Source organism: Talpa europaea, assembly GCF_964194135.1.
Source record: "Talpa europaea genome assembly, chromosome: 15".
NCBI lineage: Eukaryota > Metazoa > Chordata > Mammalia > Eulipotyphla > Talpidae > Talpa > Talpa europaea.
Genome location: NC_140083.1, coordinates 10,898,019 through 10,922,918, shown reverse-complemented (window position 1 = coordinate 10,922,918; position 24,900 = coordinate 10,898,019). Strand labels below are relative to the sequence as shown.

General features: G+C 41.3%; 1 protein-coding gene across 1 annotated transcript in view; it reads right to left on the bottom strand.

The window, feature by feature from the left end:
- ALDH1L2 (aldehyde dehydrogenase 1 family member L2) overlaps positions 1–24,236 on the bottom strand; it is a gene marked incomplete at both ends in the record, with an annotated part of 30,740 nt that extends 6,504 nt beyond the window's left edge. The window contains 21 exons of the mRNA XM_084255562.1: positions 295–400; positions 2,147–2,312; positions 3,677–3,775; positions 4,656–4,755; positions 5,878–5,971; positions 6,414–6,501; positions 6,832–6,937; positions 7,016–7,086; positions 7,987–8,137; positions 9,598–9,725; positions 10,297–10,416; positions 12,362–12,509; positions 13,291–13,382; positions 13,934–14,059; positions 15,083–15,217; positions 16,821–16,910; positions 17,126–17,227; positions 18,866–19,031; positions 19,786–20,020; positions 21,392–21,536; positions 24,189–24,236. Coding sequence (XP_084111688.1) covers positions 295–400; positions 2,147–2,312; positions 3,677–3,775; positions 4,656–4,755; positions 5,878–5,971; positions 6,414–6,501; positions 6,832–6,937; positions 7,016–7,086; positions 7,987–8,137; positions 9,598–9,725; positions 10,297–10,416; positions 12,362–12,509; positions 13,291–13,382; positions 13,934–14,059; positions 15,083–15,217; positions 16,821–16,910; positions 17,126–17,227; positions 18,866–19,031; positions 19,786–20,020; positions 21,392–21,536; positions 24,189–24,236 — 2,516 coding nt within the window. The remainder of the gene's footprint in view (positions 1–294; positions 401–2,146; positions 2,313–3,676; positions 3,776–4,655; positions 4,756–5,877; positions 5,972–6,413; positions 6,502–6,831; positions 6,938–7,015; positions 7,087–7,986; positions 8,138–9,597; positions 9,726–10,296; positions 10,417–12,361; positions 12,510–13,290; positions 13,383–13,933; positions 14,060–15,082; positions 15,218–16,820; positions 16,911–17,125; positions 17,228–18,865; positions 19,032–19,785; positions 20,021–21,391; positions 21,537–24,188) is intronic.
- Between the last annotated feature and the right edge of the window lie 664 nt (positions 24,237–24,900).

The window sequence follows — 24,900 nt, the reverse complement described above, 5'->3', positions numbered from 1 at the left end:
AAATGCGAAAACTAGTCTTATTATTCGCATTGGCTTTGTTTCAGAGAGATTTCCAATGTTGATTGTGCAAAGGCTAAAATGTAATCAGCTAAAATCCCATAATGTTGGCTATTCACTTAAGCTAAGAATCAAAAATATATTACAACTGGTTAGCATTCTCTTCCAGTGATTTAATTAAGTCAGTTATTCCTATCAGAGAGTTACATTCCCATTGCTTTTATGCTCTGTGTATAGCAGTGTCAAAAGAAAAAGAATTTAGTAAAGAACCTGTTCAATTAATAAAGAATGACATACCCATTTTGGAATTTAGAAATGATCATAATAGGACCAAATGACTCCTCTTTGGCAAGGTACATGTGGTCTTCCACGTCTGTGAATACAGTTGGTTCCATAAAAAAGCCTGTTAGAAAAATAAGAAAAAAACATCAACTATAGGGAAAATAATTTCCAACAATACTACTCTCATTTAATCACATTATAGGTTTTTTTCTTCCTTCCTGGATCAGTGAAAACAAGAAGACTTTCACTTTCCTACTCAGCATTAGCATTCCTAGGTTCTTATTTTTCTGATGTCTTTATTATAAAAATTTCAAAAATATGCAAAAGTAGAAAAAATAGTATGTGACTAGTAAAAGAAATACTTTTTTCTAGTTTGCTACATTTGATTTTTTTTTTCCTTACAGAAATTATTGAAAGCCAATTCCAGAGAGTACAACTTTCACCTCCAAGTATTTCAGAACAAATCTCTAAAAAATGAGGACACTCATACCTCAATACATTGTCACATTTAACAAAATCAATACTAGCTCCTTACTCATAGTTTATGTTTCTTTTTTTTCAACTTGAGATGTAACTGACATGACGTTAGTCTCAGGTATACACAAGATTTGATATTTATATTTCTGATGGCCTAGAAAATATCTCTTTATAGTTGATTTGTTTGATTCGAGATTCAAATAAGCTTATGCATGATATTTGATTGTTAGGTTTCTTAAGTGTCCTTTAATGTAGAACATTTGCCTTATTATTTTTTCACACCATTGACTTGTTAACTACACTGAGTCAGGAGTCCCATAGAACATTTTGTAATTTATATTTTTCATTACTGCATCGGGGTGCTATTTAATATGTTCCTCTTTCCTGTATTTGTCATAAATGAAGAGTGTGCCCTACAGGCATGACTAGATTCAGGCGAAAATTCCTGGCAAGAATACTGCAGAGGTGCTGCTGTGTGTTACACAGTCCTGTGGAGACATCTCGGATCCAGGCGCCTCACGCTCACTGGAGCTGATATGACCAGTGGCTCCAAGTGGGGACAACCTGACCTGTCCATTGTAAAACTGGGTTTTTCTGTTTATGACTGGCCAGCAATCTTGTGGGTGCTATCCTGCAGACACTCAGGTCCTCATCAGCCTTTCAACTAATAGCTTCAGCCTCCCTGATGACCACTGTCTGAATCAATTTTTTATTTTGGGGGTATAAAGTGGTCATTTTTTTGTTCTATAGTTTTTTCTACATGAATTAGTAAGGGTTCTTTGCCAAAAAAGTTTCCTTTATTATCTCTCCAGTGACCCAGAAATTCAATTCATATAGAAAACCTAGGATAAATGTTAGTTTTTCTAATTACCAATTTTAGAGTAAGGTGTTGGCATGCACTCTACCAATAACAGTGAAAAAGTAGATTTCATGGTTGTTCTTTTTCTCTCCTTTTGGTTACCATAACACTGAGCCATTCACACATTTCAGTAACAGGCACTGCTTTCGACAACAGAATCGAATCCTCCCCAGGCTATGCTGGCTAAGATTAAATCTCAGAGCACCAGGACCAACATCACCAGTGCCTGAAAAACACCATTGTCCATAACACTTGTTTACTGTAATGCTAAGGACCTGTCATATCCATTTTGTTATTGATTTTCACAGCCTTGTAAAACAGGGTGTAAACCTTTCACTCCATGTTACACAGCCCGGAAATGGACTCAGAAGAATTGTTATGTTTGAGGGGTTGCATCTGAGTAGAATCTAGAAGTTGATTGTTCTGATTATAACATAAGTACTCCTATTGATGCCACAATGAAAAGCATCAACATCCATTACAACTCAGGCAGCCAGGTGCTCTGGATCCCTCCTACGGAGGTGAACTTACCTGGCCTCTGGACTTGTCTGCCCCCATACACCAAGGTGGCCCCCTCTTTCACTCCAGCTTCACAGTACTGCAGGAGCTTTTCCAGGTGGGCCCTATGATTCTGGGGTCCATGATCAGTAGATCTGTCCAGTGGGTCACCAATTTTCATCTTTTTAATTTCTTCTACCTGTATGTCACCAGGTTCACAAAACACAATGCACTGTTAAGAACAATAACAGATAACCTTGACTGAGCTTCTACCACGCAGTCGGGTGTTGTGCAAAGCGATTAAAGGATGTGTTTTTGTTCTGTATTGATAGGAGCACTGGAGGTAAATGTTATTTCCACCTTTCAGATGAAGAAACTGAAGCCCAATAAGGTTAAATGACTTGCCCCAAGGTATACAACCGCTAAATATGGAGGAATTTTCCAAACGAGGAAGTCCAAGCTTTCACCACTGAGTTCTAAGAGAATAAATTCAAGCTTGGCCATAAAACCTCAGTAAGTTCTCAACAAAGAGTTGTTGAAAGAATGAAAGGATATGAATTGTGTGCCCAACATGTTTGTTGATGAACTGATACATTTAAGCATTAGCATTGTGGTCCTGGTATTTGAAATGTCAGTGAGTAGTAGTTGTGAAAGCACTTGACGTGTGGTACTGAAATTTGTATTTTATGCAGGCACAAAATTGAATCACAAGGATGTTCAGAAGGCAGCACTGCCCACCATCTGCCTCTCCACTTTCTTCCTTGTTTTCTACTCACATGAAGGCTTTGCTTATGGGGGAGGGGGAGGATTAACTCTGGAAGAAAAAGAAAGCTGGGACCTGATTTTGCAAATACATGCAAATGCACAGTTACTGTTACTATCATCATGACATAATGTAGTAGAGTTTGAATTTATTTTAATTACAGAATTTATCTTTAGTGTTCTATAAATGACTTTTAATCTCATTATGGAATTATGACCTATCTACCTACCTACCTACTTATTTACCTTTCTTAGTAGAGGAAATTGTATGTTGTTATAGTAACTGTGAATTAAGGATTTGTAAGAATATAATGGTTAATCTCTTATAAAAATCTAGAGGTCTATCTCCCACAAATATAGTATATCAGGTATAGTATATCTAAGAGCTGACATACTTTCAAGGAGTATTTAAATAATAACAGCTCTTAAGTATACTTTACCTGTTTTTTTATACAGACCTATATCTTTTTACTGTAAGAAATTATAAGCACATATAAAAGTAGACAAACAAGACAATGAAACTCCATGTGCTCATCACCCAGCTTCAACCATTACCAACTCAAGGCTAATGCATCCCCCACTCACTTCCTCCAGGTTATTTTGAAGCAAATTCCAGAGAATTTAATTGATAAGTATGTCAGAAAGCAATTCTAAAAGGTAAGGACTGCTTTTTTTTTTTTTTTTTTTTTTTTTTAAATAACCACAGTACTATTATTACACCCAAAAATTCTTGCACAATGCCAGAAGTACTTTTTTGGGCAGATGCAATTTCTCTAGATCCAGAGCAGATCTGAAGCTTACCACTCTTGTCACAAATTCATCGTGGATGGATTCTTCCACGAACAACCGACCAGCTGCAATACAGTTCTCGCCTTTGTTGAAAAACACCGCGCCCATGCCCTTGGACAGCAGAAGGGAAAGCATTAGCAATGCTGTTTGGGAAGTTAAGACTGTCATAAAATATCAAACACTGAGAAAGAGGTGTTTCTGGAAGACAGTGGATGACAAAGGAAAATACAATCTCTGGGTCCAACTCATGATGAGAAGTGCTTGGGGATACTGTTTTGATCTGGTATGTTTTTAGGGCTTTTTTTTATAATAAAATTTATTTTTATATTCCCCATACAATTGCAACCCCCTTATTTTGACCCCAATCCCTCCCCTCCCGCCCCCCACCCCCCATAGAGTATCTCTGGTTCATAGTTTTTTGTTGATTTTGATTTTCACTTTCTTATAGTTATTCATTTTCCTGGTCCCTTATTTAAGTTTTCTAGATTCCTGCTATGAGTGAGACCATCCGGTATTTTTCTTTTTCTTTCTGGCTTATTTTGCTGAGCATGATCAGTTTTTAGGGATTTTTTTTTCACCTTCCTTCCCTCTAGTGTACTAACACTTATAAAAATTTTTTATTTAATAATAAGGACATACCACTAAGGACAAATGGTATGTTGCAAGAAAATTTATATTTTGCTGTATGTTTAAATGTAATACTTCTACAAAACTTTGCTTTTCAAATCTCTACATCAGTTTGCATAAGTCATAAAAAGTTTAGAAAGACTCCTCTGTAGCCCCCAAGTTTTAAGAATATCTTAGTAAGGCAAATCATACAGACATTATTTTAAAAATTAAATGCTCAAGTATTCCCAAATCTAGGCATAAAGAGGATGGTTTCTGTTTATGCTACAAAATCAAATCTCATTCTAAGACTTATGATAAACAAGGAAGCTGAGATGTGTTTAAGAAGAAGGCACCTATTTGGTTGGATTTGACTTTTTCTTACCATCCGCACAGCCTTGTCAAGATCACAGTCACTGAATATTATAAGTGGGGATTTGCCACCGAGTTCCAGGGAAACTTTCTTCAAGTTGCTCACAGCACAGCTAGAGAAAGACAGATTGGAAATAATATTTAGTCTGCCTCTCTCTCTCTGTCTTACTTCTTTAACTATAAGTTGCTATGTGGCACAGAAAGCAAATGTGGGCCTCAGAACTCTTCAGAAAGTTATTCAAAGACAAAACAAGAACGATAGACTGGTCATAACTATAGAGGTTGGCTGACGAGCATGTGGCAGTTCATTATGCTATCCTGTGCGCTTTATATGCACCAGAAATTTTCCAAAATAAAAAGTTGTGTGCTTTTAAAATTCCATGATTAAATGATGTGAGAGCCCCATGAGTTCAGATTCTTCAAGTATAAGAATTTTGATTACATAAAGACCAAGCAAGAAATTTCACCTCTAACCAGATTACTGAAGCACTGGGGAAAGAATGAATTTTCAGAAGCATATTGCTTATTTCTCTCTTCACACAATACCATTATTATTTAAAATTTTTTAAAAGCCCCAAAAATGCAGAAAGAAGAAAAACATAACAAAATTCCACGCCATGGTTCAATGGCCCTTTTTTTGCCATTTTGATTTACTTATCTGTGGTCTGTATCCAACCATGGTCTTTGTCTTATTTAATATAGTTGGGGTCAACTGACTTATACAGTTTTACACCTATTTTTCTTTCCCTTCACTGTTTTAATGACATTTTTCAAAATTATTAAAACATGATGACACAGAGCTCTATTATGTTGAGACACTTAGTTGCCTCAGACAGCTTAGGTTGCAATTTTTAAGAACTAATGTTACTGCTTTTTAGGAATTATTTTATAAATTATGCATATTTGCCATTTATATTTCTGTTCAGTTTTCATTTTTGCCCCAAAGACAACTTGAGGCGCAGCCTTAGTACAGAAGATGTTTTGTGCTGGATTATCACAGTGACCACAGGGCGGAGAATTCAATATGCCTCCAGGTTTTATTACTTTGTGCTTCAACACTTGGAAAGCATTTTATTACATTCAAACATTTTAATGCCCTGCAGTGGTAGGTAGGTTTCTCTTCTAAATTTGACATGGTTTTTCTCCTCCAAAGTGCCTACTTAAGAAATCAAAAAACAAGAACAAAAACCCGGCCTACGAGGACATGCAGCAAACTGACACATTAAAGCCAATACCTCTTCATGATCTGCTTGCCAATCAGCGTGGACCCCGTGAAGCCCAGTTTGCGGACGTCAGGGTGTTCAGAGAGGCGCTGCCCCGCGACCCCACCTGCAGCATTTCGTGGCAAAACATGAATTAGAACACTCGCGTTCTTATAATGAAGTGACTGAATTCACAACTGGACTTCTAAGATCTCATTTAAATCTTAGCTTTACATTTTCTGCATTAATCACAAACTCCCAAAAATCTCCATAATATCCTCCATGCCCCTAAAAGGCTTGGTTTTTTTCTTCCAAAGTAGTTGTTGGAAAGGGAAGCGGGTTCACCTTAGGGTAGCTGCACAACTTTTACCCCCCAATCTTCTCACCCACCATTCTAGAGCCACTGGAAGGCTTCAGCACAGAGCGGTGTGTTTATCCTTACCTGTCTGGAAACCGTATTCATTTTAATATAGTTATAATTTAGAACAAGACTCCAGTGGGAAAACAGCCACTCAGCCACTCCTGTACCACGTATTAGTTCTAACCAAGGGGGTCACGTGACCTCATACCTGAGCCTGGAATGATGTTGATTACCCCCTTTGGAAAGCCTGCTTGAGCAGAAAGTTCTGCAAACTTCAAAGCAGTTAAGGGCGTGACCTGAAGAGAAGCAGACAGCAATTACCTTCTTCAGACTAAATAATTCTAATTCCCTAATTTGGGGGCATTTGGCATTTTGCAATAGATTTTACTGAGGTACATTCTACTTGCTTCCACTGCCATGAAACTTTAAATTATGAAATCTCCTTAGGAAGCATTCGGCAGCTATTACACATGAATATGTACTAATATGGAAAGATGCCCAGGACATAGGAAAAGGTATCGTAATATACAATCCCATTTTTGTTTAAAGACATACCATTTATAAATGTATGTCTTATTTTCAGGTAAATCAGAGAGGGGATTTGCACCTGGCCTCCTGCCTCTCACCTGTGCAGGCTTGAGCACTAAGGTGTTGCCCGCTGCCAGGCATGCAGCACTTTTCCACGCAAGCATCATCAGAGGATAATTCCAGGGGATGATAATGGCACAGACGCTGCAGGGTAGAAAGACGACAGCTTAGTTGTTTCAAACTAACAACTCATGCTGGCCAGAGGCTCTCTCCTTGTCTTACCCAAGGGGCTCCTTCTTAGTGAAGGTCAGGTTGCGATTTGGACGGGCCTGGTTGATTGGAATCGTAGAACCCTAAAGGATAAAAAGGTTGATCCTTATTTTACTAATCTAAATGAGTACATTTACTCTCGAAGATTCCATTTTCTGTCCACCTCTTATTTTTTTCAGCTGATGTGAAAAGGCAGTATTCTACTCGTAAGAAATATGTCCACACCAAAAAAGGCACTGCTGTGTTGATTTGGAAAGAACTGAGACACAGGAGAACATGCATAATTCAAACTTAGTCACCTCCATTCCCATTTTCTTGGCATAGCAGAGAAAGTTTACTGCCTGCACAACACTCTTGCTTTGTCTGTTGCTTTGTTCTCAGTAACAGAACTCCTATTTTAATTTACCCAGATAAGATACGATGTTTCCCAGTTTCCATGGCAGGTAGTGATGGCCAAGAGTAGTTTTCTTTTGTCACCACACACACTATTTCCTTACAGTAAAAAGGAAAGTGAAATATTCATTGTACTCATGTCTTGAATCTTTTTTCCTTATACCCAGCCTGCTTAGCCCACCTGTTATTTCTCTGGTCGCTGCAAACATTTGACTTTTCAATCCCTCCACCATGGAGGGCTTCTCCCTATATATACGGGAGACTATTAGATACCCCTAGGATACATTATAGTAAAGAACAAAACATCATCACACTTTAAATTCTGAAAATCTTGCATTCGAGCCCTAGCTCTATGGTTTGCTTACTTAAATGTGACCACAGGCAAGTCATTCATTGTCCTCTAGCCTCTGTTTCCTTACCTGTGATGAGGGATAATAAACATCCACCTCCTAGAGGTGATTGTTAAAAGGATTAGATAAGAAAATCTTCGTAAGAGGTCACTCTGATACAGTTTCTTTACAAACTAATAAATGTTGGTCCCTTTTCCTTTTGGAATGATTTAAAAGAAGACACATAACATTTGCACTAACCTGAATTTTGTCACACCAGCCAGCAAAATATCTGAATGTTTGCACAGACATTCCAATATGAGTCTTCAGGGCCAAGGTGTAGACAGCCCCGGAATCAAGCGCCTCAATAGTTGCTAGTTCTTCTTGGTTCTCTTCCAGTAGGTCTGCAAGTCTGGATGGTCAATGAAAGAAATTCATTCAGCAAATATTAATGGATCCCCTGTTATTCACAAGATACTATCCTAAAAGCTGAGAATTTAGAGGTGAACACAAATGGACCAGGTCTCTGTCCTCATGGGAGAATGAATTCCAGGAGGGCTGACAGACACTTAATAAATAGATTAATAAATAATTGCTTTCAAGAGTTACAAAGGAAAAGCAGTAGGTGCTGGCAGCATGTTTGATTTGCCTTGTAAATGTGTAAGAAGTAGGGCAGTGATTGAGCCCCAGGAATCCAAGGAGATCAGTGACAGAAACCTGTGGGGATATGCAGGGAGCTGTTAGAAAGCCCCCCACAGTCTCGTGAACCTATGAAACAGAACTTCAGTTGGCGCCGAAATAGTTCCAACACTCACTAAAGAGTACATGATAGCAAATGAGTATAATCAGCACAACAGATTTCTGTTTGGTGCCCAGTTTCTCTAGGAAGATATGTGTTAGATTGTTTAACGATTATAAAATATTAAAAACTCATTTTTTGTGCTTCCCACCACCATTTCTTTCCTCCCCTTCCTTTACTGGTTCTCTGAGCTACTCTTCTGGACCCTTCTAAAGCTGGGCTTGTACACCTCCCCTTACTGCCCAGTGCTTCTTCCAGATCCCATTCGTAAGGGATCTTTTGACCAAGGCCAGCTATTTTGGCTTCAGGTAAGTAGAAACCTGACTTTATGCATGTGTCTAGTTACTTTGGGCCTCTCAGGGGCCAGTCTTCAACACTCTTCCAGGCCTAAGTATTTTTCCTCCTTGCTCCTGTTCCTGACCTACAACCTAGACTTAAACTTTGTCTTTAAAAATAAGAGTGCAGGACAGTCTCCATTTCCTGCTCATTCTTCATGCTCCAGTCCACCCTGCTGCGGACTGGAGAGTGCCCTTTGGAGACCCATCTCCTGGTGCCCTTGTGCTCTCACTGGGCTTGAGAGCTAATGGGTGAGAAGCCCCCACCCCACCTGGGGACTGGCAAACTCAGGAGGAAGTGGTCGGGGAATCAGTTCCTCTGACTCCCTCACAGATGAGCTGGCCTCTAGCTGCTTTGTTTCTCTACCACAAACCACTATTGTGGTCTTCACAGATTCTAGCAACAGATCTTCCTCTTCCCACCCGGCATCATCCCCCTGTTGCCACTCCTACCTGGACACTGCATGATCCTTTGTTGGATTCCCCTGACCTTGCCCACATCTTTGTAAATAGTCCTTTATTAAATTTTCTTTTTCTACGGGGATACTGACTGATACAAACAATAATACAGAAACTCACATAGGTAGGATTTTATATGATACAAGTTATAGAAGACATATATAACAGGTGCATTCTAGAATGGTTTTTGTACTAAACATTTTGAAAAAATTTAAAAGATCTTATCACATTAGCTTATTTCAAAGGTAGCACGTTGGTATTTTAAAAAAAAAAACATACCTGTACATCAACCTTCCTCTTTCTCTTGCATTTATTCTTCCCCATTCACCATTTTCAAAAGCATCTTTCGCTGCAGCGACTGCTTTATCAACATCCACCAAAGAAGCATAGGATACTTTGCATATTGTCTATGTCAAGAGAAGTAAAATAGATTATAGGTTTCTCGTATAGAAGATATAGACTTATTGGAATTAATATAATATTAGCTTTGGATTGTGATATTCAAAGAATTTTATGATGTAGAAATAATACACCCAGTAATACAGTAAAGAAAATGAAATGATTTGAGCATGAAAATTGTGAGTCTGACACCTGGTCCTTTTCGTGTCCCACAACAGCATGGGAAGACGCATCCAGGGAGGCATAACTGCTACTTCCAGTGGCCTAGGGAAGTTGAGCTTCTCCCCATGAGCTTGCACATAGTTACATGGGGGAAGGCGTGCCTCTGATAGGTGTAAGTATCTGTCTAAATTCATCATGAACACTAATTCTATAAAATAGGTCACTACAGTTACTACAATAGGAGCCAGCACCAGAATTGAATAGCCAAAAGAAATTGTATTCAGTGAAAGAAATTTGTGTTAAATGCTCAGAGGCAGAGTGATAGAATAGAACAACTTAAGATGGTCACTTTCACAACTTTGCATGAGGCCAAAATCCGTGACCTGTGCTTATTAAGTCCATGGCGCCGTCACTCACAGATCCGTCTGTAGGGTTGATGGTGTCGTATGTCTTCCCATCATCAGCGTCAGTGAACTGTCCGTTTATAAAGCACTGATAGGGCATTTTAACTGTCATTTCGTTGATCTCCTTTGACACCTTAAGAGAGAATTACATTTAATAGATTCAACAGATTTCTGTGCTTATCTATATCATTAATGCAGAGGGATAAGGTATGTCAGAGGGATTCTAGTTCCTATTGTCTAGAAGATGCAGGCTTCTGTGATATCAGGGCCTCCTGCTACACCGACCGCTAAGCAGGAGTGTGATAACCAAGTGCTCCAGGCTCAGCTTTTCTTCCCAGGTGACAGAGAACGCGACCTCCAGGTAAGGGAAACACCGCCATCTAGCGGCAGCACGTGCAGAACACAGTCACTCTAAATCATTGAAATTGCTTTTGTCCGTTGGTTTCCTTTTACACTGGTATCACTCTAAGTTTCCTTTCCTTATGTTCCTCCCCATTTTCATTTCTCTTTTACATATGAATGGCCTTAATTTTATTCTCTGCCAGAGCTAGTAAGTGAATTTTAGTCCATTAACTTTGATGAAACTCCATTTTTTTTCCCAGCAATAAAATGGCAATAATGAAACCACTTCAGTTTTATGAAGAATAATTGATGTAATATAGGTGAGAAAGCACTGTTGGCATAAAATTCCATATCAATGCAAGGTATTAAAAAGGAAATTTAATGATTTCAAAGATAATTTCATATAGAGAAATCGATAATACTTAAAAAATATAGCAAGAGGGATACGCCGTATCCCATACCGAGTACTCAGATGTTATGAAATATGTCCAGGGGTCTACGTAGGGTGTAATGGGGGAAATATCATTGGAAATGACGTGTTAAGTCCCTGCACATAGTCCAGTTTTCTAAACTCACCATTCTGGAAATGAGCTAAGTGTTTTACATATAAAATCTAACTGAATTTTCTCCCAAGTCCCATGAGGTGGACGTTATCATCATGCCACTTAAGACATGAGATTTAGAGAAGTTAAGTAACCTGACAAGGGCCACACAGCTCCAAGCAGTGTTACTTGGATTCTATCACAGGTCAGTCAGCCTCCAACATTCAAGTTTTTAACCAGATGATGTTAAACTGATTCCCAAATTTACCTAATTTGTATTAAACATAAATGGATGAGAAGTTGTTCTGGAATAGCAGCTTTGGGATCTCTGAAAATCTACTCCTTCATAAAAGCCAAGAGAGCACTTGAAAATATTGTCCAAATTATTTTTCTCAGAACTCTGAAAATGAACCAAAGCCTATTTAGAATCCATTATTCAAACAGGTGAATCTCTGTAAGAACTGTGACTTTGCAGCACATTCACTTGCCTTAATCCCATCTCTCTAGTGAGAGTTCTATAGTAACTAGAACACCAACATCCTTGCAACTAGGGTTTATGTGAAAACCAGCAGCCATTAGCCATGGGGGGAGGAAGGGTTTATACATATGGCTTTTAAAAAATAGTCTTTATTATATTGCAATATAATCCAGATACCATGAAATTCTTTATTATATTGGAGAGAAATCAGATACCATGAAATTCACCCTTTAAAATGTCTAATTCTTTGGCTTTCAGTATATTCATGGAGTTGCACAACCGTTACCACTATCTGATTAAGGAACATTTTTATCACCTCAGAAGGAACCCTGTATCTGTTGGCAGACATACTCTGCTTAACTCTCCTTCACCTCTGAGCCCCCTAAAACACTGACTTGTGGATTTTCCTTAGAGAGAGACATCTCATTTGAATGAAAGCATATACTATGTAGCCTTTTGCATCTGATTTCTTTCACTTAACATCATGTGCTCGAGTCACCTATGTGGTAGCATACATCATCACTTTAATCCTTTTTCCTGGCCAAATAGTATTCCAATGCATGGAGATATCACTTTTGTTAATCTCTTCTTCAGTTGATGTACATTGGGTTTTCTATTTATAAATCTATTAACACAAATACATGAAAAGCACAGAATTCTTCTATAGCATCTATATCCTAACAATTTAGACTAGGAAACACTAGGGCAAAGCTTACATAATTCACTATGAGCTCTGCTTCCTGATCTTCTCCCCTCAGCTTCCTCACGACTTTTTGGATGAAATCTTCAAACTTGGTGGCCATATAGACATCTTCGTTCTGTAACTGAAGCCCACCACATTTCTGTCTGATCTCTTCAACCAGCCTTAAAGTAAGAACCAGGTCATGTTATTTACATTTTTAAAGGGTGAAGGGGACTGCGTGATTACATAGAAATAATAATGTGGGGGAGGGGCAAGGAAAAGTGTAATTAATATCAGATATGGACTATATATGAAATTCTTGATTACCACTCTTCCCAAAGCTTCCCAATTCCCAACCCATGTTGTTGGAAAATCAGCGAAGAAACATAAGGACAGAATTTTTGAAAGAAACAACAATTATAAGGGTTCTATTTCTAGGTACACAAGAGATAGGAAAACAATTCCTCTTTAGTCACTAAAAGCAAGGAACAGTGCCTTCCTGGTGGCGCAGGGGTTAAAGTCTCCATGCTATCAAGCTATGGCCAGTCACTGCAGCCTGAATTCAATCCCTGGCCAGGGAGCTGTCCCACATGGCGCAGCAGACCTCTCCTGTCTCACCCGCTGCTCCCCTCAGCAGTGTATCTTAGTGGACCCACCTGTTCTGCTCCCCACTCTGTCTCTGATGAATCCTCTTGACGCCCACACCTCTGGTCTACACCCCAGTTCTTGTATGCATAAATAAATAAAAGTAAATCTTTAAAAATAAATATATAAACAAAAGTAGGGAACTAGTAGATGTGTTTGACCTGGAAACAAACAAACCAAGGAAAGATCAAGTCGGGAGAAGTAGAGGAGGTGGGCATAAGTGAGTGAGACTCCACCACAAAGGATTCAGATTTGATTTTCAAACTCAAAGTCAAAATCCCTAGTGGAGGGTGTGAGTCAATGAGATAGTGGTTTCACCTGGCAACGTCCATTGAGCTTGCTCCAGATTTAAAGAAGTCTGTTGTGTTTTCAATAACAGGAACATTGCTTAAAATTCCAGCCCAGATGACCTATAGGGTAAGAGAAATTTTTATGAGGGCAGAGCCATGCAGGACACCTTGGCAGAAACTGGCTAGCTCCTCACCACACCTACTTTTTCATCTAGGATGCTGACCTGAATACACTCTCATCACGTTCCGAGCGGCTGCCATCTTACAATGCATATGAGCAGAAGCGAACTGCACTGCCAGTCTGAGCTCATGAAAAACCTCCTTCACAGAATTCTCTGTGCTCTTTTACTATTCTAGGTTGTCTAGAATGGGAATGGCCCCCAAAGTGACCTTGAAGACAGCAGAGTCTGGGTCCCTGAATGAATGTACCCCTAACCCTCATGCTGCAGTTTCATTCCAACCCCTGTGCCAACCTACAGCTACCTTGGATTATTTATGTGAATGAGAGGTGTGTTTGAAAATAAATGTGGGGCTTCATTTCCTATTGTAGCTAATACAAAATAAGAGAAAATAGAGTCCCATGTCCCCTACTTTGAGGACTGATGGTACCAGTTACAAAAAGGCTTCGGCTTCCCAAGCTAAGGGTAGTATGAAGGACATCACACGCTCACCTTGATGGTCTCTGCCACCTTCACCTCTTCGGCTGTAAGTTCTATCACTGTTGTCTCACCCGCTGAAAAGTACTGAGAGGCAGGAATCATTTTTCCATCTTCAAACTGCAGACTTCTCACTATCAGCTACAAAATAGCAACAAACAAACAGATAAGTTGAGGCTCAGGACAATTCAAAGTAAAGTTGATAAGAGGAGGAGTCTTAGATATGATATGGGTATGAAGAGCAGATTATTTGGAAAACAGAAAACTATGAATTAAAAGCACTCACCACTAAGTGCAAAAGAACTGAAATGGCCAAGTTTGGATGCATTGGCTGACCTAGTTTATTTACTAATTTTTATATTTATTTATTTTTATATATTTTACATCATTGTTCATTTTTGTACAATGTTCACTTTCTCCTCTCAGGTGCAGTGCCCTCGTTTATTTAATCTCATCAGTCTAGATGGAAATAGGTGCTAATATTGTCCTTGTTTTACTTATGAGAAAACCGAGGCTCAGTGAGGTTAAGGAATTTGTCCAATGCTACACAGCTCGGAATACCCGAGCTGGGATGGGCACCCAGGACTAGTTGGACTCTAAAGCCTATACTTGCAATAACTACCTGTCTTGCAGGCTACGGAGAGAGTCTATAACCTGCAGCATGCCATTTGCTTTCTTCACTGGGAGCCCCTGAACCTCAGAACCCACACTCCCAAGCACAGGCCTTGGATGGTGCTTGCCCGGGGAGGGGAAGCCAACATGCATCTGAAAGAGGGTCACAGCCATCTCATTGGATCCCCCAGGACTCTGGCATGGGGAGTAGAGAGAGATGCGATCACTCTGTTTTACAGATAAGGAAACTGGCTCAGAGAAGAGAAGCATACCAGGTGAGACAGGACGCGGTAGAGCAGGGACCACATCCTACCTCTTGGCTGAATTCCAAGCTCTTCCTACACTGTCACAAAGCTGCCTCTAGGTCCTTGGGGTCCATCCTAAGGGGCCTTGTCCTTGTCAAGACTCATAGAGCCCACTCGTCCCAGAAAGAAATGGGGCACAGGTACTTTGGGCCTCCTACCCCCCACTGCAGAAGCAATCCCCTTAAGAGCAGGGATTACAGAAGAAAACTGAGAAGTTTATTTACAGGTGACCCTATGGAACACTCACTGCTTTTCCATCGTTACCAAAAAGAACGAGTCCATTCTTGGTAACAAGGCCGGGCTTCTTGGCACCTTTAATCTCCAAGGGTTCTCCAGGAGGCGCGGAGCTAGTCAGTAAGGACGAGCCGTAGAAAGTGACCCTCTAAGAAAGAAGCCAGAGCCGGGTTATGAAATGAGGAGGTGAAGGCTATCTGTAGGGGTGTATGCAAGCAACATGCCATACAGAAACCCAAAGTTCAAATGATTGTTCACGATCACATTAGGACACCCCAGTGTGAGAGGCTGCATCAAACATCTGGAGAGATGTTTGAGCTACTCTGTAAACGTATGATTGAAAATTTTCAACCATGTCCCACATCTAGGCAACCTGAGCACACACATTTATCATTTGTTCATATTGATACCAGGTGAGTGAGATAAAAGCTCCCACAGACTTTGTTGGCTAAAGGTGGGTTTTCAGAGGTGATGACACAGATGCAGAGTAGAAAAAAAAAACCCACAGATCTCCCTGTATTTGTGATGGGGTTACTTCTGATAAACCCTTTGTAAGTTGGATGTAAATTAAAAATGCACTTGGGCCTGCCCTGGTGATGCAGCGGTTGAGCACTGTGCTGAGAGGCTGCCCACAGCCTCTGCAGCGCCGGTTTCGTTCCTGGCCACAGGTGAGGGTCCCACCAAAAAAAAAAAAAAAGCACTTACTGCACCTACCAAACATCACAGCTTAGTCTCACCTGCCTTTAAAGTGGTCAGGACACTGACATGAGCCTACAGCTGGGGAATCATGCAGCCTGTTTTATAATCAAGTGTTGAGTAGCTGGTGTCATTTACTGAATAAAGTGCTGGAGACCAAAATCAGTCTGGGGAGTATGGTTGTCTTCCTGGCTATCGTGGGTGACTGGGAGCTGCTGGCGTCACGAGAGAGAAATCCTTACTCAGCCTCATTGCAGGTTCTTACTGCGACTTCAAGCAAAATGATGTATCCAGAAATTAGATTGCCCAAGAAGTTTTTAGTTCAAAAAAGGTCAGGATTTTTCCCGCTCTCATCAACATATAATGAACAGATATTAAGGAAACATCAGGAAACTGCTGTGGCCAGCCTGGGAAATAGCGAAGGTCAAATACAGCCTCCACTGAAAGGTTACTACTTTTTTTCTTTTCTGATGAGAATGTGGATTTTTATTTGCAGACAAAGGAGGGGGCAGCTCTTTTTCTCTCAAGAGTGCAGGGGTGGGCCTCCCCAGTGGCGCAGCGGGTTGAGCGCAGCCCTGTGAAGCTGTCTACAGCCACTGCCGCGCAGGTTCGATTCCTGGCTGACCAGGGAGATTCCCACATGGCGTGGCAGACCTCTCCTGTCTCCCCTGCTGCTTCCCTCAGCTGTGTATTTAGGTCATCTGCCTGTTCTGCTCCCTGCTCTGTCTCTGGTGAATCCTCTCATCCTCCTGTACCTCTGGCCTGTACCCCAGCTCTTGTATAAAACAATAAATAAATCTAAAAAAAAAAAAAAAAAAGAAAAGAGTGCAGGGCTGGTCATTTGTCCAGGGGACTGTGATTTGGGATCTACTTGACCCCACAGCCACTAGGTCTGCTCACAACAATGGTCACTATTTGCTGAGAAAAGAGGAGGGCGCTTTCTTTCAGTTGGTCACATAGGCCGAGAATCACACAGCCCCCTCGTGATCAAGGAAAGGACAGTCCTTAAACACAGTACTTCTTAGAAAGGTAACGTAAAAAAGCCTAGAACATACCTGTCCATTTATCTCTGTCCAAGCTCCGGGAACTTTATCATGACCTCGGATCCAGTTATGTAAAACTTCAGCAGACTGGTCCCAGGAAATCTAGGAAAGCACAGAGCACAGACTGAACCTCCTCATGCTTCAAGTTCAAAGGTAATGGAAGCAAGTATCTCCATCAGTGGCAGAAGTGGGCAGTGCTAGGGCAGGCTGGCCTGGAGAGCTATCATTTGGAGAGAATATGGCACACTGGGTACTACTGAAAAGTAAAAAAAAAACGGCCATGAATTTCAGGTGCATTATTGCACTGACATAAATACCTCAGCATTCTCCTTTTTCTGGATACCTTCATATGTTGCCCCTTCTTTTGGCTGGGGAATACGAGGTGCTTTTCCATCAGCTATGAGTTGCACAGCTTCCACCTAAAACCAGAAGTGTTACCTGTTACGTGTGTTATAATCCAGTGGTCAACACTGACATAGCCTTTTAACCCAAATTTCTGCATAACAGAATTACTACACTTAAATCTGTACAGAGAGTCAGATTATGATACTAACTACCATTTCTTCAGGTCTTTGTATAAACAAGGCAGGGTGATAGCTCCTTTATGTAAAATATCCCTTGCAAACCTCATAACATTCCCGCAAGGTGGATGCTATTATTCCTGTTTTACAGATGAGGAAACTGAGGTTTAGAAAAGTTAGGCAAGTAGCTCAACATTGCAGAGATAGCTTGTAGGTATCAGAAGTAAGATTTGTGTCCAGGATTGTCTACTGCTTGTATCAAGCATGTACTCTTAAAAACAACTCTCTTTAAATTAATGTCAACCCCCATTTGGTTTTTCAATGGCTATTTCCAGAATACAATTATGGAAATAAGTCATCATGAGTTATTTTGGCTCATTATGATTATTCTTAAAAAGTAATATATTGTTATATTTATGTTTCTCAACTTGCTTTCTAGCTTAGAAAACCTGGAATAAAAATGAAAGTTAAAATAATTCCACAAGTTTGATTGCCTTCGTGATGTATCCTGCACTCTCTCCTGTCTTCTATTTGTTTGCACTGAGTTTAAAGTCCCTCCCCTTCACTGGGGGGATCATGGAAGCTCAAGTTCTCAGATTTCTCTCTAAATACAGTTGCTGACCATTCTCCCCAAGAGTACATGGAGGAAGCCACCCAGGAAGACAGCCAAATTCCTAGTTCATTCATTCCACCCACTTTTAGTATAATTAATTATGTGTGTGTTTTGAATGTAATTATTTTGAATGTAATTATCTTTTTTGAGTACCTACTGTGTGCCAGATGCTTTAACAGTAACATTTAATTTTCACTACAACCCTATAAATTGGGCATTATATACATTTTATCGATGAGGAAACCAAAGCTAAAGAGGCTAAGTGACTTGCTTATTGTCATTTCAACAAATAAGTGGTCAAATGAGAACTCTGGCATCTTTCTGACACCAAAGCTCTTCTCTCTTAATCATTAAATGACACAAAGTATTGCTTTCTGCTCCCCTATATTGATGACTGTGGCTTTGTATCATAGGTTGTCCATCTCTGGGTGGCTACTTCTACCAATAAAGCACTGGAAAAAAATAATGATATCGAAATCATTTTCCAACATTCTTACCCAGAGCACAATCAGAATAAATTTTACAAATGCCAGGTTTCATCCTGTTACATAGACGTATTTCAAATACATTTAAAGGAAGTCCAAATCACATAGGAAAATTTCTTCAGATTCTGTACACTTCTTTATAATTAGTCATTATAAATAAGGTTTGGAGATTCAAGTATTTGACAAAATAGATGAAGTTTTCTCCTTCATCCGCTAGATCACTGCTCCCAGAAGAACAAGTCGGTTTCACAGACTAAGAAATTTTAAGGTTCATATTCCCATCCCAAATATGTCATTATTGGTAAACATAAAATCTAATGGATTTTCAGCTTTATATTTTTAATAAAAATGCATATGGACAAATTCTCAATTAAAAAAAACTACTTCTGAAACTTTTAAAGGCTTACAATCTCTTTTTGATGATATACATATACTGACCATCGCCTTGATTCCTTCAGGGAAAAGAAATCGATTATAAAGTACATCCACTGTGTCATTGGGTTGGACATCACAGGACCTCTGAAGAAGGATGGGTCCCGTATCTAAACCATCATCAGCCCAGAAAATGGAAAACCCAGCTTTCTTATCTCCCATAATTAGAGTCCTGTGAAGAGAAGAGTTTCAAATTAAAACATCAGTTAGTTATCATAAAATGATGTACTAGCAGTGATATTAAAGTATAAGGTAGGTTGCAATGGAAAAGCACACAGTGAACAACAGTAGAGAGTTGAGTCAGAGGATGTCACACCCATAAAAGCAATACTGTATGGGACTGATATTTTATATCCTATTATCTGTTGTCTTTCTTGTTACCATATACTACTAACTTGTAGTCTATTCTGGAGGGCAATGGAGGCCATCATTACTACTCCTCAGGTGTCTGCTTTATATTCCAAGTTCAGGTAACTCTGCCTACCTGGGAAAGTCATATTCCTATATCATATTAGAGCTGTGTTAGGAGGGTAAGATAGTGGAAGGTAAAACAGAGGCTATTTGGTGTAATATGAAAAGGTAAATTGATTTTTAATTTAGGCTGTGTAATTCAGGTACAAGTTTAGATTGTTTTTGCAAATTGTAGTAGAAAGGATTGATTAATTCAACCATTTACATTTTGTGTTCTGTAAAGCTTAGTTGAAGAGAAAAAGTTGGTCTTGTAGATGCCTATTATACAAACAATAAGCTGAACATATGGACAAATACACACAAAAGCTTATCAGAGATCAGACTAATATAGACAGAACATGAAATGCTAGGTCAGCCATGTCCATGATCTAAATTATTTTTACTTTTCTGAGCTATGAATCAAGTAAGACCTCATGAAAATAGACCCATTTCTCTGTTATTAAAAAAAATCATACCAGTTGATAGCAGAGGCACCTCTGTGCCTGGGGAGGATAGACGGGTGGTAAATGATGGACCCATGTTTTGGGCTGTCAATTACATCCATGGGGATGAACTGTGTGCAGAAGGGAAGCACATTTAGTTCAGCTCCCACAGATCTGTAGGCCTCAGCCACCTCCTTTATGGTGTTGCCCTTGACTCTCCATCTTGGGAACTTGAACACAGGGGTCCCGTCTTTCTCGGCAGCTAAAGCTGAGCACAGAAGAGGATTTTCATTAAAAAAAATTAGCCATGAGTTTATATTGTTACGATTAATATAATTTACACATTATATTTTTACAGATTGGCGAAACATTTACAAATAAAACATTGTGAAGAAGAATTCGTGATCAGAATTTGACCCATTACAATTTTATCATGATCCATTTATTTTCCTAAAGTTATTTTTATCTATATATTTAAGGCACAGTATATTTGAACTCAAAAGTTTGGAGTTAGGTAACATTTTGAGTTTTTAATTCAAGCCTTTTCTTTTGTAGATCAATATGTGTACCTTTCCTAGTGACACAGTCATTGAGAGAACATTTGTTCATTGATTTTTTTTTTTTAGAATTGCAGCTAAGTACCTATCTATCACCACCCAAATGAGACATGTTCAGCCTCTGGCATAGACAAAACACGGAATCTCCCCCCAGCTCCTGTTAACTGGGGAGAAGTCTCTCTTACCACAGGGCAAACTATAGATCAGAAAACATTATTTCTGCCAAACAGACAGATCCCAAAATATAAAGGAAGAAAGTTGCTGAGCTTGTAGAGTTCCTTGTCCCAAATTCACCAGTCAGCCAAGAAAGAAGCCAAGAATACACACTCCCCATAAAACTTTTGCGATACTGGAGCATACGTGCTCTTGGACCAACATTTTTTTCATCTGGACTCTTGAAAAGGAGTATTAAAGTATAGTACTTTTTATAGCAGCAACAAGAATTAGGATAAACTCCAGAGCGGCTACTTCAGAGAAAAAAAGGAAAAATTTTATGATAATCACAAATCATTGTTTTCTAACCAAAGTGAGGCATCCCACCAGCAATTTGTAAAGATCCAAGTCAAAGCCAAGATTTCTAGTTGCTAGTTCTTTCCCCCCACCTCTACTATTTGTAGACTGTTTCTTTCCTAAGAGACCACATCACTTCTAGAGGGTGAGCCTTCCCTTCGTTCTTATCGGCACCTCTGCATCAGACCTTATTCTACACGTCCAATAATAGCACCATTGGAAAGTCACAAATGTATTTCGAGAAAAACACGCGCCTGGAAATTTCCCTGGTGGGCCTGGTGATTACAGAGGTAATTGGGAAAACTCCTGGAGCTTGGGCTTTTGTCTTGGAGCGCCCTTGGCAAGATAGGGAGTTTGTATCCACCTTGCAAACAGACTTGGCCAAAGGAGGCTTTCAACAGGAAGAGAGGGTGTGGCAGAGCCAAAGGGAGGTGTGCAGCCTGGGTTAGCAGGGCCTATGACTAAGAAGTGGAAGCACTAAAATTCTGATGGAAGCACAAATGCTGGGTGCTAGGTTGGATAACTGAAGTGCGTACAGAGTCCTTAACCCAGTTGTCCTAAGACAAACTCACCTAGTGGGTCAGCTTTTCCATCCTTGTCAGGAACTGTGAACACTCCCACAACTTGGTGGCCCTGTTTGCAGAGGTGGCTATAGACTTCTTGTCCAAAGAGGCTCTGGCCAATAAGGGCCAATTTCAGCTTGTTTTTTAAATACACCTGTGGAAGAAATTCAATGACAACCAATGGATTCATGACTATTTGTTAGCATGGGTAGAAGGCACCTGGATAATGAACATTCGATCATAAAAGGCTCAGTGATCTACAACTAAAAATTTGAGATACACCGAACTACATTATAAATAGATAGCAGTAAAAATTCACACCTAAGTCTTCTTTGTTTTCTCCTTGCTCTAATTACCTTGGTTATCCATTTGAAGTACCGGGATTGCAGGTACCCCTTTCAGTACATCGTTCTATGAATGCTGATGGCCCTGTAACTACTACCACAATCAAGATATAGAACAGTTTCATCGTCTCCCACCAAATTCTCTCAGGTCCTTCTGTAGTCACCTCTTCCCCTATCCTCCAGCCCCTGACCTTTATTCTACCCCCATAGTTGGACTCTTTCACAAATGTTAGACAAATGGAATCATAAACACGGAATCCCTTGAGTTTGTCTTCTTTTATTTTTTTTTATTTTTTTAAAGAAATCCACTTCTTTTTTTTTAATTTTTTTTTTAATAGAGGCATGCTTTATTTATTTGTTTGCTGGTTTGTTTGTTTGTTTTGTTTATACATGCACTGGGTAGAGTCAGAAGCGCGGGAGGGTGAGAGAATTCACCAGAGCCAGAGCGGGGAGCAGAGCAGGCAGAAGGACCGAAGTACACTGCTGAGGGGAGCAGCGGGCGGCAGGAGAGGTCTGCGCGCCATGTGGGACCCTCCTCTGGTGGCCGGGGAGCAGCCGGGGATCGAACCGGCGCCGCAGAGGCCGCCCGCAGTTTCGCAACCCAGCACTCAACTGCTGCGCCACCGGGGAGGCCCAAGTTTGTCTTCTTTTAATAAGTGTACATGTTTGGGTTACATGCATAGTATGTGTAGCTTTTGGGTTGTTTTTTTTCTGAGTAGGATTCCATGGTGTGGATGGATATACCACAGTCTGTTGATCCTGCCATCTACTGAAGGACAGTTTAGTTGGTTTCAGTTTTTGGCGACTGTGAAAAAAATTTCTTTGGAAACTTTCCTGAATAGGTATTTGTGTGATCATTAGGCTTTCATCTCTCTTGGGTAAATATCTAGGGTGCAACTGCTGGGCCTTTCGGTAAGTATATGGTTAACTTTATAAAAACTGCCACATAGTTTTCCAAAGTGGCTGTATCATTTTACACTGCCACCCGCCTTGTTTGATTTTTAATAATTCTTAAAGAACACAGTTCAGAGGATGGAGCCCCATTTTCTATGCAGTAAAATATGCCAAATTCTCCCTTGTCATTCACTGTGTTCCTTTTTGTCATCTTCCCAGTCATGCGCCGCTGTATTCCTGGGTACTCTCTGACTTAGCCTCCTCCTCACCCCCCAAGTTTTTGTCTGTGCCATTTGCCACCTGGGATGTTTACCTTTCATTACAGAATCTTATGTAACCCTCACTACTGTTTTCATTTCTCCAGATCCTTTTCAGCTCTCCAAAATAAGACAATTCAATGAAAGGCAGGGACAGGGGAAGCCAAGAAAACAGGTGCAAGCCCCTTGCCCGGGGGACCATCCACCCAGACTCCCATGTGCCATGCACAGAAGAAAGCGAAGGAGTCCAGAGCAATGCTTAAGACACCAAGCAAAAGTTCTGGGAAGGCAAGCCTTTTTTATATTCTTTAAAAAGAAGACTATAATGTAACTAGAATTGACTGCAAGAGGTAAAGTTAATTCTCATTATGGGGTTATCTGGGGGAGAAAGTGTTTCCATTTATGCAACTCAGTACCATTCTCTTCCTCCAAGTTCTTTGCACAGGATATACTTGCAGGCACCTATGATACGAGTTTGGCAGAGAAGACAAATTGAAAAGCAAATTCTTTCATAATAACACAACAAGCATGAGCTTCCTATAAAGGAGACGATGTGAGTGGGTTAGATTTTTCCCCCCGTCCTAAAGTGCTTGGAGTCTGCCTAGAGATGCAAAAAGTCTTTTTCTTCCAGGCCCGCGAAGTCCTGGAACCAGCCCCACATGCAACGTGTCTGCTCTCGTTTCATTTCTGGAAGAGCTGATGCAATTCCAGGGCGCGGGGCTGGGCCAGAGCTGGGATCTGGCCCTACGGTTTAATACTGTTCCAAGGTGGCTGCTTCTGCAACGCCTAGGAATCCTAGAAATCTTGCCGCCTGCAGCTTGCAGCATAATGAGCTTGCAGCCACCAGCTCTGAGTGCCAGCCATTATCTGAATGGGCCTGGCACGCCACCTGGGACCGCACACACCTCCTAGCCCGCCCGAAGAGGACCTGCCCCACTTGTCACGACCCTCCTCCACCGGTAACAAGGCTCTCCCCATTGAAATGAAAACGGGAAGAGGTCCATCTGCCTGCCCCTCCCTGCCAAGTGACTGTCCCCACCCTGTCAATCCCAGCCAGACCTCCGATGTTCACAAGCCGCATCCTCAGCCCCTTTCCAGCAGAGCAAAAACGGTTCTCTCGACAAGCCCCATTCGAGACCCCCCCTCGGCCCTCCCTGCAGTCTCCCAGGTTTAAAATTGCCGTCTGGGCTTTTAGCAAAGTCCTAAACATCGCTGCCCACCCACCCCGAGCCCTGCCACCCGGCCCTCCCGCCGCGGGGTCTGGAATCCAGGCGAGGGGGGAGCCGAGGCGCGGGCCGGGGCGGGACTCACCCGGCCGGTGGAGAAGCGCCGCAGCGCCGGGCCGCCCCGCCGCAGCATGCCGGAGGGGAGCGCGCCGGGCAGCTCGGGCGTGGGGCGGTCAGCGGCTCAGCCCGGCGCGGCCTGCAGCCTCCCCGCCCGCGCCTCGGCCCCGCCCCGCAGCTGGCAGAGCCCGGAGGCCAACCCACGCGCCTGGGCGGGGCCAGTGCCAGGCGCCGGGGCCGCGGGGCGCAGATTCTGGTGCCCAAGCGGAGGGACCGCTCGTGGCAGCCGCTTCAGGTCCAGACGAGGTCGAGTTACTACCCGTTACTCAGGGCTCTGCCTTAGCAATAGTCGACCTGATACCCAAACGGTGTCCTGGGGAGGCAAGAAGCTTGATTTGCGCCCCGAGCTGCCAAGAGAGGGGTGAAGGCCCCCCCTCTTTGCTGTGGAGAGATCCAGATCCCTATCTAGTAGTTTGACAAGAGAACTTAGCGATCGACGGTGTTTAATGCACTTGACACAGGGCCTGGCATAGACCTGGTCCTCATAGATGACACATAGCAATGACAGGTGTGTGTGTGTGTGTGTGTGTGTGTGTGTGTGTGAGAGAGAGAGAGAGAGAGAGAGAGAGAGAGAGAGAGAGAGAGGCAGAGATGAAAAGGTGGTTCTGGGTCTTGTAGGACCTGTATGCTCTTTTAAGTAATGGGAAATGCTGAACCTTTTTCTTCTGCTCATTGTTTAA